The 19,002-nt window shown below is 41.7% G+C and overlaps 1 protein-coding gene across 6 annotated transcripts in view; it reads left to right on the forward strand.

Annotated features, from left to right (window-relative positions):
• Window positions 1–19,002, forward strand: part of STIM1 (stromal interaction molecule 1) — a 178,963-nt gene that overhangs the window by 136,852 nt on the left and 23,109 nt on the right. For all 6 annotated transcript variants that reach the window (XM_054580513.1, XM_054580515.1, XM_054580514.1 and 3 more), the window contains exons 4-5: window positions 8,583–8,694; window positions 11,970–12,085. In XM_054580513.1, the coding sequence (XP_054436488.1) occupies window positions 8,583–8,694; window positions 11,970–12,085 (228 nt within the window). The remainder of the gene's footprint in view (window positions 1–8,582; window positions 8,695–11,969; window positions 12,086–19,002) is intronic.

Raw genomic sequence — 19,002 nt, forward strand, 5'->3', positions numbered from 1 at the left:
TCAGCAAACGGAGACTAGGCTCTTATTATTTATAAAATTTGGGCCCACAGTTGACTATGGGAAGCCTATCTCAGCAGATAAATTCCCTCTCAGGGTTCATATCAAATGAATCTTTCTTCTTAGGGTCCACATAATGTGCAGTGATGTGCTCACAGCTAAGCTGAGAAGTGATATATATGTACATTTTAGGATTTGCTTACCATGTGTCATGCCTGGTGGTTTGATAAACTAAAAGTGAGAATTTTCTTGTGTACTATTCCTCACGACAATTTGCTTCATTATTCAGAGAAAGGCCCCTCCTCTCTCTGGAATGATGATTTCCAGAGTTAAAAAAGCATGTAGTATTCTGGAGCTGGCTCAAGCTGGCTGGTCTAAGTTTCACTAGATAATGTAGATATCAGCAGTGTTGATTTGTGTTCAGAACATTACTGGTAGTTGGCTAATGTCAGTACCATCTATGTGATTAGTGTTGTTAAGATTTCTGACTAATGTTAGGAGCCAGTCTACTCTCTGTGTTATTTCAATTTTAGCAGAAAAGCCTGGTAATCTCTATACTAGTCAGCTCTGGATTTTAATAATAAAAACAACAATTCAAAAACTACTCTAATATTTATGTAGTGTTTAGTATGTGCTAGACACTGTTCTGAGTGTTTTACATACAGTAACTCATTTATTTCTCACAAACACCTTATGAAGTATAAATACTATGATTAAGTATTTGGTGTACCATTTCCTCATTTCCATTTACAGATGAGTAAAATAAGGCAGAGAGAGGGATTAAGTGAAATAATGTAATGCAGTTCTGTCACTAATTACCCCGAGGTAGTGCTGACTTCACAAGTTAACGGCACAGGTTCCAACAAGACTGCCCTTCAGACACCAAACCAGCCACAAGCTCTGGATGTTTCCAGGCCACCTGTGCTCTCACCAACTGGCTTTAGCATCAAGGTTTTTCCACTGTCCCCTCATGTTTGATAATTTGCTAATTCAGCGATTTTTAACTGGTGTGCCGCAAGACGTAATACCTGGGACACTGACCTCTTTCCCCTTAGGTTGTCAAATAAAAAAATGGTAACAGTCAACAAAACAATAGATGTCAGGTGTGAATGAATCAAAAATTTACCTACCAGTATATTTTTTTATCAGATTGGCAAAAAAATATATATATTTTTGACATGCTGCAGAATTTTAATAGTTTGTATGTGCCATGAGATGAAAAAAGTTGAAAGTCGCTGTGCTAAATGATTCACAGAACTCAGGAAAGTGCTGTATTTATGATTAAAGTTTTACTGCAAAGGATAAAAATTAGGACCAGCCAAAAGAAGAGATGGATAGGGCAAGTCCTGCAAGGACCCTCAATGTGGAGCTTCTGGTTCTCTTCCTGTGGAATCAGGACATACAATCTTCCCAGTCCATCCGTCATTACTGTGTTTGTTAGCCAGAAAGTTCAAACACATTAGCCTCAGTTTGCAGAGTTTTTACTGGGATCCTATTATGTAGGCATGGTTGGTTGATTCACTGGTCACATGATGGAACTCAATCTTCAGACCCCTCTTTCTCCCTGAAGGTTGGGCTGATATCACCTGGCTGAAAGCCCCAATCCTCTGGTCACTGGTTGGCTTTTCTGGTAACTAGAATCATCTGAGTAGCATGAACTTTAAGTATGATCCAAGGGGCCCACCATGAATTACAAAGATACTCTTGTCCCTGGGGAAATTGACCTGAAGATAAAGACCAGCCAAATTCTTTATATACAAAATAAAGTGATTAAATAAGGAAGAGCTGAACTAACGAGGCTGAGGAAGGATCAAGAACTAGGGCAACTCCAAGGATCCCAGCAGCAGGGAACAGAGGGTTGGTCCTTTCTAGCTGCTACTCTCAGATGTCTCAGGTTCATTAATTTCTTGTCTCTAAGTGTCTTTGCTCAAGAGTCAGATACAGCATAGGGAGAATCAGATCTGCATAGTTAGGATTGCTCACTTACATAGGGGAGTGATAGTGAGAGAGTATTTACGGGGGTGGGAGGGTGCTGCAGTTTCCAGGCCCCCTAAGACCCTGTGAGGTAGGGGGAGTGGTAGTTCTTTAAAGGAAGGGATGTCAGGTAGATTTTGTAGAATCATTGGGAATGGAATTATTGTTTGTATATTGAACCAGTAGAAACAGTGACTTTGTAGTGAGGGGTTGTGCGAGGCACTGACCTAAGAAGATTCTCTTCTAAAGCATGGCTCCATTCTTCACTCCAGAAATGCATACCTCTGAAATCTATCTGATATTTTCATCTAGTATTGGTTCTTCACTATGTTAGATAATATGTTTTGTTTTTGTTTTTATCTAGCTCAGTGGTTAGATTTGAACCCATTATCTTGTTATTTGTTTTCTGTTTTTCCCCTTCTTTTTTTTGCCTTCTTTTGGATTAGTGATTATTTTTTATGATTCCATTTTATCTGCTCTGTTGGCTTAACTCTTTGTTTTGTTATTTTAATGATTGCTTTAGGAGATAAAATATTCATCTTTAACTTACCACAATCTACTTTTAGGAGATATTATTATACCTTGTCTCATAGTAAAAGAACTTGACAAAAGTATATTTCCATTTCCTGCCTTTCAAGTCAATTATATGACTTGCCTCATTTGTTTACCATCTCTCAAAGATCACTGACCATTATAGATTGATCTCCAGTGTCTTAAAAATCATTATTTTATGTATTTTGTCTTTTTTAAAAAGTTGTTTCAGGAGGGGGAGAGTAAATTCCATTCTTGTTACTTTATCTTGGCCTGAAGCAGAAGTCTCAACTTAATCATCTTTTGCTTGGACGCTTTCATACTGTTCTTCTTGGCCCAGTTTAGCTCTATTGTGGTCTATCCTATAATTGGTTCCAGAGAGATCTTTCTGAAATAAATACCTGACTAGGTCTCTGCTTACATTTTTCAGTGGCTTCCTTTTTTTTTTTTCTTTTTAAATAGTAAAACAAACATGGTAGGACACCATTGGGTGGGAGAAATATTCTTAAATGGAACCTGTACAAATAAATAAATTATTAAAGACATTATAAATAAATTCCAGTGTAATCACATTATGGTAATTATATATTATTTTGAGAAGATAAACATGGCTTTCCTATTGTTCAGGTAACCCTTGAGTTTGTGTAGAACTTGTAGTAAGCTTAGATTCCAACTGCTGACTCAACAAAATAAGGTACTGAAAGTTCAGTATTTGTTGACAAGAAAAATCACTATAGAAAATGCTATTTTTTTCATGTTTATCTCTCAGATGTTAGATGCATTGAAATTAAATGTCCCCTTATAATCTCAAAATGAATTACCTCAGTTGGGAAGAAAAGATCAAAAGGTACATATAAACAAAAATCTGGTGATCTTCTTTTATACCTTACAAGTTTCTTTATGTTTTAATGTTGTGGTTCTCCATCATTCCTTATTTACCTCTGTAACATTGGCCCCCAAAATTTCTTTTTCTCTCCTATAATTTGTGCAGACATACTTGTATGAAAAAAATTAACTGAGTACCTTCTATATATTAGGCATTGTGCTAGATTAGTTTAGCATACAAGGTCCCTGCTTATTTCTGTGATTCACTGACTTTCTTATTTTCTGTTACTCTTCATCACTTCTCTTTCTCTGTAGCTGCACTGATTTATCTGCAGTTACTAGAATATGTCATTCTTTCTCATCCCTTGGTGCTTTCCTACGTGCTGTTCCCCCATGTCCTTTCTCCTTTGTTGATCTGGTTAAATCCTACTTGGCAATCAAGACTCAACTTAAGTTTCCCTTTCTTTGGGAAATCTTTCCTGGAAACCACAGGCTAGGTTAGGTGTCTCCTTCTGCGTTCCCACAGCCTCTTTCTCTTATCTCATTGTGGCACTTAGCACATTAATTACAATGATCTGTTCCCCTGCTTGTGTTTCTACCACACTGCTTGAGGTCATTACCTTGTATGATTCTGTATCTCAACACTTAGCACTGGTCTGGTTCAGGGTAGGGATGTGGGAGACAAAAGTTTGTCCTTGGCTCTATCATTGTGTGATCTTATACAAGTTGTTTGGCTTATTCAATTCCAAAGCCTAGGTTCTCTTACTACTCTGCAGCTCTGTAGACCTGGTTTTTGCCAGGTAGCTTAGAGGGCCTGTCACATGAGGCCTAGGCGAGGGGCCAGCTTTTTTTTTTTTTTGCAATGATGATTAAGGGCTTGATAATAACTCTAGGCATGGATGACAAGCTGCTAGTGAAAGCTAGAGGAAACCACTCAGAGAGACAAACCATAGGTCTAGGTCACAAACTATCTTTAGGGAAGGCCACTTTGGTAAGATTCTGTAGTTGTATTGGAGTGCTCTGTTTCCAGAGTAGCCAGATAAAAAGCAAGGCTTTTTTTTTTTTTTTTACTCACTCCAGCTGTTAGTCACTTCTTTCTCCCATGTCACCCCATATATCGCTCTGACCTAGCACCTATCATACTGTATTATACTCATTTATTTTCTTGTATGTCTCCTTCTCTAGAAGAGAGCCCATGTGATGGAGATCATGCAGATTGATTTCTGTACCCAGTAACTCACCCAGTACCTACTAGAGTAGAAGCCAATGAAAGCTTGGGGAATGAATGAATAAATGGTGAAAATAATAATAACTAATATTTCTTTAGCTCTTACTATATGCAAGGAGCTTCCCATATCTCCACTATACTCTTATCATATGGGAACTCTGATTCTCACCATTTTATGGGTGACGAAAATGAAGCACAGAAAGGTTAAGTAACTTGCTCATGGTCTTACATCTCATAACTGGCAGATCCCAAATTCAAACCAAGGCACCTGGTTCCAAAGCCCACATTCTTAATCATTGTGTTGAATGTGACTGGCTGACCAAAAGGCTGACCAAAGGCTGACCGAATGACCAACTACTTACAGCTATGTGGAGGAGAGGCAAAGTAAGCACTGGCAGTCTTCCTGCCAGACATAGATCTTTTGGGATGTGGGTTTGAAACCATAAAAGTAAGCGAGGCTTCATTTGGAGGCACCACTGATCCATTATGGAAAAGGAATACTGATTCCAGAGCCCATTTCTTACTGCTTATTCTTTCCCTGGCAAGAGAAGGGATTGGCCAAGGCCAAGCAACTGTCCTGGCATATCCCTGGAGGTATGGCTATAGCTCAAGTGCTAGGGAGTAATACTTACTATTCTATCTGCTTAGAAGGACCTTCCCCCAAGTAGTCACATGGCTCACACCTTTATTTAATTTTCTGCGCAAATGTCACCCCATCAGAGAGGCCTTTAGTAATTACATCTGTTATAGCATTGCTCTTTATCATTTTACCCTGCATTGTTTTTAATCATTGCACTTACCACTACCGAACATTTATTTGTGTATAGTGTTAGTTTGTCTCTCTCCACTAGAATATAAGCATCAGGAATCTGTGATACTCTTTTGTATATTGTTATATCCCTAGCTGTTGCCTTCTTCCTTACTTTGGCCCAGAGAAACTTTTCATTTTCTCTTTTGGAATGAGAAAGCAGAGCAAGGCTTTTAACTTTTAGGTACTTGAACCTTAGGGACAAGGGATTCTTATATCTCAACTCGACTATCAATTGAGTTCTTCATGCTGGGACATGGGATTGCTAATCTGGCAAGAATGTAGCTCATCCTGGTTTATTTTGTTCAGACTGCAGTGACTCTGGTTGGAAAACACCATACTGCCACGCCCTACCTAGGTAGGGCATCTGCGTAGGCAGCAGAATGATATGTTGGGCACAAAAACCAAAAGCCAAAACCAACCGCTTTGAGGTTTGGCCTGACATACTGAAGCTATTATCTTTTTTCCTTATAGCTTGGCTATAAGTAGGGGCCAAGTGTGCGCAGAGTCCTTTCTCACCAGATTGCAGTGATGCCCTTATAAACCCTCTGTCTCACCTACTGTAGTGTTTAGGACAGTGGTTTTTCAGTCAGGGGCAATTTTGTCCCCTGGGAACATTGGGCATTATCTGGAGATATTTTTGATTGTCATGACTGGCAGCATGCTATTGACACCTAGCGTGTAGATGCTAGGGACATTGTTAAACATCTTACAATGCACAAGACAGCCCCTCACAAACAAAGAAGTATCCTGTTCAAAATATGAGTGGTGCAGAGACTGAGAAGCCCTGGACTAGAGTAACTCCTGCCTGTCTCCTCGGCAGTGTAGGGTGCAGACAGAGGAGTTCCTGCACACCAAAGGTCTACGCTCAGGCTTGTAGCAAGACGTCCTCCAGTAGACAAAAAGCCTTTGTAGCTCCACTGGCCTCAGGCCTTTCTAGCAATAAAAAAGTGGACTTCTTTCCACTCCACGTGCCCAGCAGAAAGGCCCCTTTGTCCTGGATGAGGCTGAGCTTGGTTGGCAGCAGTGGCAAGAGCGTGTTGTTCTCTGTACCTTACAGGCTAGCACTTGTCTGTCTGCCTCATGTCTGTGTGTCATTCTACTATGCCTTTATTAACTGATACTCCAAACCATAGTAAATGATCATATTTGTAATGTGTGTGACTATATATTCATTTTCAGGAATCATGGCTCATACATTCTACTTTCTGTAATGCCTCTTCAATCCCAGCTCTGTAACCCCTTCTTTCCCAAAGGCTAAAATTTGAACATATCTCTTGGAATTAATTACTTTTTTTTTTCCCCTCCAATGTATTTTAGTCTGGGAATTAGAAACTTAACTAAGCAATGACTAGACACCTTCACCTACACCTCTAGAAGCTTGTCTTTTAGGACTCAATCTTAGGGCACTGTACCTGCTTCATTTTGTCCCATGGCACCTATCTCTTCTCACCTCCTGTGTCTCTGCAAACAGTCTAATCTACCTCCAAACTCTGTTGACTTCAGGACTTTCCTCCTGAGCTCCAGTAGCTGCTTGGGAACATGAAGAGATAGGAGCAGTTATGCCTTCAACTTGGTTTCATTTGGGATATCTTTCTAAGGGTTTGCTTTGGACCAGTGCTGGGCTCCACTGTAGGGGGAGTAGGACAATGAATAGACAGGGCCCAGCTTTCCAAATTCTCTACCTTATGTGAAAATGACAGAAACAGCCTAAGATGTGAGGTGTGCCTACCAGAGGAATGCCTGTTTTTTTGACAAAGACTTCAGAAGTTGACCATTTACACAAGCTGTATATTAGCCTAAGGAGACCGTTATTACTGTTTGGCTCACATTCACAACATTTCTTGAACTCCTCATTTAGAGTAGTTATTCTTTGAGTAAATCCTTATTAATATCACTGTATATGAAGCTCTATTTTAGAGACAGTTGAGTGAGCAAAAATGAATGGGACTTGGTCTATGACTTAATGTTTCCTAATTGCTAAAGGAAAATTAGCATTCTGAGGAAAGATAGTTTTTGGTAAAGACACGACTCTTAAGCAAGGAGGATGATAGATCTCGCCATCTCATTCTGCTTCAAACTGTTTAGGGTTCTTGCTGTTCACAGCAGTAGTTCTCAAACTTGAAGAATGTACAAATTCTTTTTAAGGGAAATAATTTATCTATGACCTGAAACGCTGACTTATTTTCATTATAATGTTACTTAAATATGTATAAGCATAAAATGATGTTTAAGTTGCAATATAAAATTTGTATGCAAATAGAAACAAAAACAGATATATACATGAAATAAAAACAAACTTCAAATCCAATAAAATGATACCTTTTTGCTGAAACTCAATTGCTCCCAGGCCCTTTATGTTCAGCATGCCTTTATTACTGGTTCCATCTGATGACTCAGTCCTCCCACCGTCTTTCTTTATTCAAGCTACTGTGAAATTTTGATTTATATAATACATCATGATGTCATTTGACCTTCACTTGGCTTGAACTTAATTCCTTGTGTATTAAGTCCACTTTTATTCCTTTCTTGTTGACTCTTGACAAAGTATGGATAAGTTTGTTATCTATGTGTCTAAACACCACACAAATATTAAGATTATTTTAAGAGAATTATTTTTATAATTATCCATTTAAAAATCACAACATTATAATATTGAGGAATGATTAGCTGCAGTGACCATGGAGGATAATGATGTTATTTGCTATGTTGTGAGTGATCGCTCAGTAATTATTTCAGTTAGAAATAATTTCTTGTTGTGACATAAAATCTTTTCAGTCTGATATAAACAAAAGGGGATATTTACTTGCTGCACAAGACTAAAAACACTTGTGAATAGGGCTGTCAACTGGTATGACCTGACTCAGGGCTTAAGTGACATTATCTGGATCCATCTCTCTATATAACATAATATATATGTATATACAGAGGTGGGCAAAAGTTGTGAGTATGCAAAACACAGAGTTTATTCTTTTATTATTATGTATTTATTAATGATTTTTTTCATATGAACAGCTGTAAACCTACTTTTGCCCACCCCTGTATATATACATAAATAAAAAGTAGAACACATATTCCTTTTATACATAGGATTTTATGGGAGAGTGAGATGTTAAACACATAAACATGTGGTAAATGTTAAGGTCAATATGACTGTGACAGTAAGTGCAAGCAGTGCTTGGCATTCTGGAATCATGGCTTTCCTGTCTCTTCCCACAGTATACAACTGGACCGTGGATGAGGTGGTGCAGTGGCTGATCACATATGTGGAGCTGCCTCAGTATGAGGAGACCTTCCGGAAGCTGCAGCTCAGTGGCCATGCCATGCCAAGGTCAGGAGGAGACGGTTTTCTCACTTAGGGGTACAGTGAATGGACTGGAGTCAGCCTGCCTTCAGGTAGCTCTTGGACAGTTAAATAAGGTCACATCCTTTTTAGGGTAGAATCTATAGACCTGTCTTCACATCTACTCTGCACTTTCTATAAAGCATGATGGCTACGTAGCATTCATTTTCTTATTTAATATTTCTATCAATACTGGGAATAGTACTAATAACTGCCATTTATTGAGTGCTTAATGCATGCCAAGCATTCTACTTCAACACATTTTATACAGTATCTCATTTAATTCTTACATTACTCCTATAAGGTAGGTATTATTGTATGATGATGATGAAACTGGCTAAGTGACCTTTTCCAAGGTCACATGGCTAGTTAAAAGCAAAACTCTAGATCTGGGTAGATTTCAAAGCCTGTGGTGTTTCTCTTTTCTTTTGCTGTACCCCCAAGAGCTGCCTCTTTTATTGTCCAGGAGTCTCAGGGCTCTTTTAGCCTCCCTTGAATTATTCATATACCACATAACCTAAAGAAATCATGCAGAGGTGGGGCCTGACTACCATTGGACCCAGCTCCTCTCTGGAATGACTCTTCCAGTAGCTATTGTGCCCTGACTTTGCCTTCTTTACAAGTACAATATGCCAGGGTTTGGGGTGGGAGTGGGGAGGAGACGGGATACTGCTTGGACTTCTTGTTATGTCAGACTGCTACCATATGTCATCCAGTCAATAATCCATTTACTTATTCATTCAAAAAATATTACTGGGTACCTGCTCTGTGTTAAGCACTTGTGCTGGGTACTGGGGATAAAGATGACAACAACTTGCCCTTGTCCTCAAAGGGCTTATTGTCTGGTAAGTGCTGATTGTGTATAATCTGTCATCCTATTATGTAGGTGCATCTGGTTATGAGCTTCAGCAAGGGGGAAAGGGGAGGGTGAAGCTGTTGGAATGCCCACACATTACAGCCTCCAGCCACAGAGCTACCAGGCACTGCTGTCCAGTCTTAGCTGCGCTGGCTGTTCCCTCTCTGCTGCCTGCAGCCTCCTTTTCACAGTTTATCCCTACTCTGGAGAGAGTAATAATCTTAACGTTTGTACATCCCATTATAGAGTGCTTTCCTAACTATTATTTCAGTTGATTCTCACAACTCTGGGAGGAAAAAATTACTGTCCCAGCTTTCAGTTGAACAAACTAAATTTCAAGTGTTTTATGATTTATTCAACCCGATGAGCAGCAGAGCTGGGATTTGAACCCAGATCTGCCTCAAAGTACCCTCCTTTTTTCATTACATTTTCCTCTTGCCCTATGTAGTTGAAGATGGACTTCTTGGAAATATTCAGTGTAGTTTTATTTGACAAGACTTTACCATGCACCTACCATATGCTATGCTCTCTCCTGGGCCCTGAGGACAAAGACATACATTAGACCTCACATCTGCCTTTAGGAACTCCATGTTTAATGGAAAAGACCAGCAACTGAAAAGATGGTTGACTATGAACTCCAGGATTTAGGTTCCTTTCTCATTACCCATGGCAATAGCAGTAGTGCCTTGTGGATCACTGTACCACTTTGTCTTGAGGAATGGCTATGGCTTAGAATAAAACTGTAAAGCTTAGGATGAGAAGTCAGTTTTCTGGTCATGGGCTCACTTAGCCCTCTTGTGGTTAGGATTAGATCTAAGACCAGATCTAGCTAAGCTGGACTCAGGAATAGGGGAAGCCAAGCTGCCTTGGTGACAGCGAGAAGCAGGGCGCCTTCAGTGCATAGAGTAGGGATGGTTCTAGGCCCGTCACTAGGCAGCATTGTATAATGAAAAGAATCTTGCAGATTTAAGTTTGTGTCTTGGCTTTGCCACTTACTCGCTGTGTGACTTTGGGCAAGTTACTCAACTCTAAGTCTCAGTTTTCATACCTGTAAAGTGGAGTTAATAATAGAACTGGGTTCTTAAAATCCTGAGAACTAATTGAGGTATTGTATATAAAGTGTTAGAACAGTAGAAGATACACAGTAGTTGCTTAGTAAATGTTAACTAGTAAATGTTTTTCATTTCTCTTATTGCTTAGAAATAGACAGTATTCAAGTTCACAGGTTTCTTTGACAAATAGACTGTATGAAAGATGACACTTATATTGATCAGTCAGATGAAGTCCAGTGTATCTGGTAGAAGTTCTCTGAAGAGGAGCCCAAGAATTCCCAGACTTGAAGGAAGCATCTGATTTTATAGAAATTTACGCAGAAGGAAACTGAGGCCCCAGGGGAGGGACCCAGCAGCTTATGATTGAACAAGTGAGTCACTGAATGATAGAACTGAGACCAGAAACTAGGTCTCCTGACCCTCCCACTTCCCATCAGTGTCTCACGCCTCTCCTGTAGGTGGACTCAATTGCTTCCCAGGGCTAGAGAAAGAACTAGTGCTCCTGCATGCCCAGGTAGGAGTATAGACACACACTGTGATGTTAGAAGCTTCTTTTCTACTCAGGGAAACAAAGATATGCATTTGAAAAGAGTACTGACCTTATAGAGTAGTAAAGTAGTAAATGCCCACGTGTGGGACCCAGAGAAGTGGATTTTCAACCTTTCATATCTTAGACTCTTTTCCTCTTATACCCACTGTGTTCCAGCAGAAGAGAAACAAAGTCTTGTGTTTCTGAGGTCATTTTCTTGTTTACAGGCCCACTCTTATTAGAGATATTATTAACAATATGGTTGAAGGTCATAAAAAATTACAGTAATCTGATTGGGAGCAAATTACAGTGATTCAAGTATAAGCTAACAAGATGTACAGTGTTTGTCAGCAGCAGCTTTATATCTAATGAATATTAAATATATTTATTATTACATATATTTAATCAGGTTAGGATTAGGATAATTCAGAGGTCTCCAGAATCACTACATCATGTAGGGTGATGTTTTGAAAGGGCTGGTCAGGAAAATGCATTGACAAATGGTGGGAGTGTAGAAGCAGATATAGAGTAGGTAATCTCTGTAAGAGGAAGCGTAACAGAAAATTTACAGTTGGGTCTGGGAGTGGTCACAAATGGATAATCCTTAGAGAGTAGGATGCTCAGGAGAGGTGGACATGTGAAGAAGGGCGAACAAGTTCTGGTAAAGGTCATGTGCCCTGTATAGCCTCCGTGTTGTAGAGTGCAGGAGGGAGCTCGCCAGGAGCTAGAAGTCATGGACGTGCACCTGAAGGATGTGGGCAGTTTTACCGGGATCCTTCCTGGCTTTGCTGGCAGGGAACTGAGCACCTACTCTTTACCTCAACAGGCTCGCTGTAACCAACACCACCATGACAGGGACTGTGCTGAAGATGACAGACCGGAGTCATCGACAGAAGCTGCAGCTGAAGGCTCTGGACACAGTGCTCTTTGGGCCTCCTCTCTGTGAGTCCTGTGGAGAGAAGGGCTGCCGGTGTGCCATGGGATCCAAGGCTTTTGGGGTGTCTAGGTTGAGGTTCTGGGTCTCCTAGGCACATCTGCAAAGCAGTTCCTCCACTTTTTCTACTGCTGTTGAGATATGAAATGGTTTTACATTTTAATCCATCCAGATATCAACATCCTTTCATTAAATACATTAATAAAACATCTGCTTTGTGCCAGTGCTATGCTGGAACCTATAGGAAGACCTGGATGAATCATGTTCTGTCCTAAAGGGATAAAAATGAATATTCTAGAGAGGTACACAGTGCTTCTGAAGTCCATAGGAGGGATGGAGGAGGTATGCTATTGAAGAAGTGGCATGTGAACTCTGTCTGTAAGGATGGCTGGGGCTTTATTCCACAGAGATGGCTAGAGAGGGTGTTCTAGGTGGAGGAAAAGACCCGAGCAGGAAAACAAAGGCTAAAATACGAAAGTTATGCTCAGGGATAAAAGTAACCCATAGGGGCTGAATGCTATTTAGCTGTTCCCTGCTCTCACTGTGGCTGTTCAGAATGTATGAATTCATTGCTGAACACCTTGCATCCCTCTATATCCACAGGGGACTAAGTGGGCTTTCACTGCAGCAATAGAGACACACTCAAGCCTAAAGAGCATTTTCTTCAGCTGGGAGGTAGATGAGAAAATTAGGTGGTTCAGCTCCTTAAGACCTTCAAGAGCCTGAAATCTTTTTTCTTATTCTAAACGTACTCAGGGAGAACAAATATTTCTTAGAAAATTAGCCTTGGCGCAACAGGCTCTTAGGGTTCACTCCCTGCTCTTTGAGAGCTGTTGGCATCAGTTGAGGAAGCCAGCAACAGAATGCTCTAGAGCCAAGAACCACTCCAGAGAAGCAGCTGATATGTAGGGTGGGAAATGGGAAGTGACGGCTCGTGGGTATGGGATTGCTTTGTGGAGTAATGATAATGTTTTGAAATTAATTGTGCTGATAGTTGTACATTGAATTGATTTTGAAGGAGTGAATTTTAGGAAATGTGAATTATATCTCAGTCATCATCATCATGTACATCTAGATTTGTTTTGTAATTCCTGGACTTTCATATAGAGAACTTATAAAATTTAGGAAAGTGCCTTGGTCTCTTTTCAAAATTGCCACTCACTGTGCAACCTTGTTTAGGTCACTTTTTTCAGGATGTGTTTTCTGATTTGTATCATAAAACAATTGGGCTAATGGATCCTTAAGAATCCTTTCAGCTGCTATGTTCTATAATTTTGGGGAGAAACCCTTTGATTGATTAAGGGTCCTGTGTAAAAGACAGGAGGTCTTTTCCTTACTCCTACTGTCTATATCCTGTACTTTAAGAATTCTGTGGCCCTTGCCTTATCCAGTGATCTTTGTCAATTCAGTTCTCCTGCCTAGCATTAGGTTTCCTCACCTGTAAGATGGGCTTGGTCAGTGAGGCTCTCACTGGCTCTTATTCAAGGATTCAGATAGAGCTGCATATACTCCTGGGAGCTATTTTGGAATCCAGCATTTGACCTGATGGCAAATATTGTTTTTATAGTTTCCTGCTGATGTTTGTTAAAGAAAAATCTTGAAAATTGCCAGCTGGAATCTGAGGAAAATATCAGGAAGCTCTTTGCCAGGAGACTCCTGCAGGGATGGGGCTGTGCCTGGCGGTACCTGCAGAGAATCTCTTGATCTGTGTCCCTCTAAGCTCTGTGTTCCCATCTGAGCATGGACTAAAACCCCTAGTTCAGTGCTGTTTCCTGTCCGACACCCATGCGGGACTACACTGGCTCTGACCTGTGTTCTGCACCTGGATGGTTCCTAAGACTATGGTTCTCATGCCTCATCATAAGGCATGTGGTAGATAAACACTCCAGCGAACCTGGGCCAGTTACAGCTGCCAGCCATGGCTACCTTGCCCAGCCTTAATGAAAATCCTGCCATTGGTCTGAGGAGTGAGACATTTCAAAATCAAAGGTGTTTTGTGCAGCAGCTAGGACGGTCTGCTGAGTGAGCAGGACCCATGGGCTCACAGCAGCTTCAAAGCTTGGGAAGAGGAGAAAGGGATCAGACTGGCTCAGCAGAGGGTCACCTCAGGGTCCATTTTCTGACAGTAGAAGACATCTCAGTCCTCCCCATGTGGCCACAGAGCTGCACATGGCCTTTTACAGACTTTTCCACTCTGCGAAGTTGGCTGTAGGCTTGGAGGCCCTTGTGGGGGCTCCCCTAACAGTGTCAGTAGTCAGGTGTGCGGCACCCTCTGAGAAACAAAGGCCCAAAGGCAGTGTCCACTTTGAGGCCTAAGCTGTTGTCTCACTGTGGCAGCAGGTCATTTGTTGAGGGGGCTTTTTCTCCTCTGAAGATACTTTCTCAGAGAAAATGAGGCTCAGAGGTGAGGTGAGTTTTTAGAAGTCATTCAGCTTTTACATGGCAGAGCCATGACTCCAACCCAGTGATCTTTTCCACTCTATACCCCCACACTTCACTTCTGTTAGAGGAAACAAGTTATAAAAAGAGTTCCAGCTTTGACATCAAGCAAACTGGCTCTGTCACTCAGAAGTGTTATGACCTTTGGCATATTCTCAAGGTTGTCTAGGCCCCAATTTCCCCCAAACAAATGGTAGCTGCTATTTTCTGTGTACAGTGTGCCTGCTGTGGTCAGTCTTGGGCCCAGGGCTGCTGTGCCCTTGGTGTTTTCAGCAGGAGTATTGAGAAGGGTGTGGGGAGAGGCCTGCCAAGGAATTGTTGGTGTTGGGGGTAGTTTTAGAAAGGAAAAGACAAGACTAAACCCTGTCTGCCTTCTTCAGTGGCTCAGATAATAGGGAAGAGTCCTTGGTAAGAAGGAGTGGCTGCCTCTTTGGCAAAGCTTGCTCTGGTCTCTGTCAGCTCTATCCTTACTTCTTTCTCCTTTCTGTTATGTTCCAATTCACCCCTCGAGCCCTCTCCAGGATGCCTTTGCAGCCTCTTCCCAGGCATTCTCAACCCTTCTCTCTTACTCTCCTCTGGGAAGCCACAGCCCTTTGTAAATACTTCTTTGGAACACTCTGTTTCCCTGTCTGCTACCACTTAAACTGGGAACTCCTCAAGGGTAGGAAGAGCTTTCTTTATCTGTCATCAGCACTTAGCATAAGGCCCAGCAAGGAGTAGGTGTCAGGTGTTGTATCCTCCAAGTTAGACAGGAGGAGTCTGGGACTTGCCAGGGCGACAGGACTGAAGGGAAATGTTAGAAGAATCCTTTCCAGCTTGGTTGTGAGGAGAACTGCCACCTGTGGAGCATCTTTGGTAGGTGAGGCAGTTAGAGCACTTTTGGGACTATAACCAAAAGGGAGGTGGGCCCAGGAATAGTTGTTCCAGGTTAAACAGACACCTTAGCACAGAAGACTGTGTAAATGACAAAAGAAATTCCTAGCACATATTTTGGCAGTAAGAGATGAATATCTGTATTTGCCAGGGGCAAGTTATTGTGGGCAGTAGAGGGTGGAGAGAATGGATTGGGAGTGGGGATTCCAGAAAGTGACAAGATTAGAGGCTCACGTTCTCAGTGCTAACTGGTACCTTGAAAATTCTCACCATTACCCCTGACTCTGTTAACATGTCAGCGTCTCATTAGTTTACACTCTTCTCCCCTGCCTTAGGCCTGACTGTGTTAACAGTTGACCTCGTTTTGCTGAAATCTATTTGCAGCATTCAGGCTAGGAATTCTGCCACCCTCTGGATTCTCAGGTCCCAGCCAGCTCCCTGGGTTAGCTCTGTTCACACGGCCAGCCACATCTGCTCTCATGAAACCTCCGTGGTCTTTCTGCCCTGGCTAGGTTCCCTGGGTGTGAGGTGGATTCTGAGAGCTGAGCTTGTGTAGGGGCTGTGCAGGACAGCTGGCCATATTCTTCATGTCCCCAGAAGCTGGTATTTGCCTTCATGTGTACTTTATATTGTAAACTTCTCCGCCTCCTTTTTTGGGTTAACACTTCTTTTACCTACTCTTTCTCTCTCCTTCCCACCTTTGCTGAGCACTTGCTCTGGTCAGATTGTATGCTCAGCATGGGGCTACAGAGACAAATTGGTCTTGTGCCTGGCCCTGAGAAACTTACAAACTGTAAGAGAAAAGGTGACTGATGTGAAATCTAAAAAACAAACAAGGCAGTTCCTGAGATAGCTAGAGGTAAGCCATGTTTACCTGTCCAAAGAGTGGATTGATCAGGGAATCCTAGTTCAGAGGGAAAGGAATGGTAGGATCTCTGCGGACTATGGTGGGCTGAGAAGGGAGGTAGCAGGAATTGAAGAATGGATTACGATGGGAAGAAGTACATCATTTGTTAAGCATAGAATAGGCGCTTGATTTCTCGATTTTCCTCTCTTATACAATAATTTATAGATTCTGCATTATTTAGGGTTCTCTTGAGAAACCGAGCCAATAGGATATGAATATAGATGTGTATAAGAGATTTATTACAGGAATTGACTCATGTAATTTCGGAGGCCAAGACTCCCATGATCTGCCATCTGCAAGCTGGAGAACCAGGGGAGATGATGGTGTAAGTCCAAGTCCAAAGGCCAAGGAATCAGAGGGCTGATGGTATAAGTCCCTGTGAGTCTGAAGACTGGAGAACAAGGAGTACTGATGTAAGAGGGCAGGAGAAGACAGATGTCGCAATTCAAGCTGAGAGAGCAAATCCACCTTTCCTCTTTCTTTGGTTCTATGTAGGCCCTGAGCAGCCTGTGGATGACTGGATGATGCCCCCTCTCCTTAGTGAAGATGATCTTCTTTACTCAGTCTACCAATTCAAATACTCATCTGTTATGAAGACAACTTCATAGACACACCCAGGAATATGATTTTACCAGCTATCAGGGCATCCCCTGGCCCAGTCAAGTTGACACGTAAAATTAACCATCATAGATTCATTTAGAACTATGGGGTTCAACCCAGGGTTCCACTGAAGGGACCTGGCAATTCTCACATCGGCTTTTCCAGCTCCTGTCTCTCTCAAACTCCACATCGATGTTCCTAATTACCTATTGGATATGTCTATCTGAATATTTCCAAAATACCTCTAAGTGCTTTCATTTGCAAGTATGCATTTGATCTCTTTAGTAATTCTGTGATAACACATTTTACTGCTGAGAAAACTGAGATCCAGATGGGGGAAGTGAATTTCCTCACAAATTGGGGCAGAGGGCAGCATAGAATCCAGATTTCCTAACACTCAGTGTAGGACGCTTCCTTTGATGGCAGAATTTCTCTACATGAGGCCTATGTTTAACTTAAAGGCCTGTCCTCATGGCAATGCCACAGTCAGCTCCCCAAGATATTGTTAGGGGGGGAACACTGAGGCCATGGAATTCTTAGTCACGCTCAGGCTACATCAGGAGATGTAGGCCTCTCCATGGTGAGAGATATTTGCATGTTACATAGCAGAAACAATACCTGCTGCATGAGTATGAAAGTTGTAATGACAAAGTGGGGTATAGCAGAAAGACCATGCAGTCTGGCACATCTGTATTTGAATCCCAGCTCTGTAACTTTTTATGAACTCTAACCTGTCAGTTCTCCTATGAGCCTCAGTTTTTTGGTCTATAGAATGGGAACACAATACCTTACTTTAGAGAGTAGCTGTAGAATTAGAGATGGTGAATATAAATGCCTGATACATTGTATACTTTCTCTGTTTCCCTTCTTTTCTCATGTGGATTCAGGAGAGGGTAAGGTCATACTTGAGATTTATCAGTAGCAATTCAATCCCACAGATATTTATTGTCTCTGTTTGTTACTTGGTGCTGTGCTAGGCACTGGCATACAGAAAAGTAATGCTCACGAGGGGCTACAGAGTAAATCAGCCATATTAGACTCATTTTCTTCCCACCAAACTTGATAGCTCATAGGGTATAACAGTATAACTGAACTTCAGCAATGCATTTAACAAGGCAGAGGGATGGATGTATGGAGCGGATACTTGTACATTTAAATGGAGTCAAAACTGGTTGAAGAGATCCAGTGGGTACTGATAAGTGAAAGAGTATTACCTTAGGTCCTATCCTGGGCTCTGGCCATTCAGAATTCGTATTCATGACTTCGATGAGAATATGAAGCTGGAAAAAATAATAGCATCTTGTTGTAGATTGCCCTGGACAAGTTTGAATAAGGGACTGAATAGAATATATAGACGCCCAATCTACATGCCCACCTTAAAAATTTGAAGAGTTTGAGGTAATAAGGGGAGGGTGCTGGTTGCCTGCAGTTCTGTTTGAACAAGAGTACCTTTGACTTTCTGTAAGGATGTATGTGGGATGTTGGAATTGAGAAACCCTGCGAAGGCAAGATTAACAGTCCTTAACAAACAGGAGACAGAGTGTACCCCAGCCTCTGGTCTGGTAGAGGCTGCGTAGGAGGCTGGTGGGTTCCAGAAAGAAAGGCAGCTCACTGTGCTGCGGAGATATCCCTTCTTAGGACCTGAAGGGAGGCCTTGAGTAAGGCCACAAGTGTAGGCTTGCTGGGGGGTTGGAAGACGGCCACTAGAGGACGCTTAATTTTCTCTATGAGAATTTGGCATAAACATGTGAAGGACAGGGCTCCCACCCTGGACCTAGTAACTCCCCTCCCTGGATTGAAATAGAAGGCGCTAATCTGTCTTCGATTCCACACCATCCCCATGTCCTTCTCCTCAGCCTTTCAATGAAGAGCTATGAATATAACCCTTTTTCTCAACATGAGCCTCATTTTCATGCTGTTTCCTACATGTGTCTTTTTCTGCTGTCTAGACCCTGCCTCAACCTAGTGGCTCCACCTAGTACCTTTTGGATTCCCATTAGCCCCTTGTCATTACCAGGTACTGGGATCCTGTCAGTCCTACTTTCCCCGCCCCATCCTAAGAGTAACCTGCTGTGCGTAGGAGGACACTCCCTCTTTTTTCCCTTC

Source organism: Pteronotus mesoamericanus, unplaced genomic scaffold (genome assembly GCF_021234165.1).
Source record: "Pteronotus mesoamericanus isolate MK-2021 breed Mesoamerican mustached bat unplaced genomic scaffold, CSHL_Meso_final contig_590, whole genome shotgun sequence".
In the NCBI taxonomy this organism is placed as follows: domain Eukaryota; kingdom Metazoa; phylum Chordata; class Mammalia; order Chiroptera; family Mormoopidae; genus Pteronotus; species Pteronotus mesoamericanus.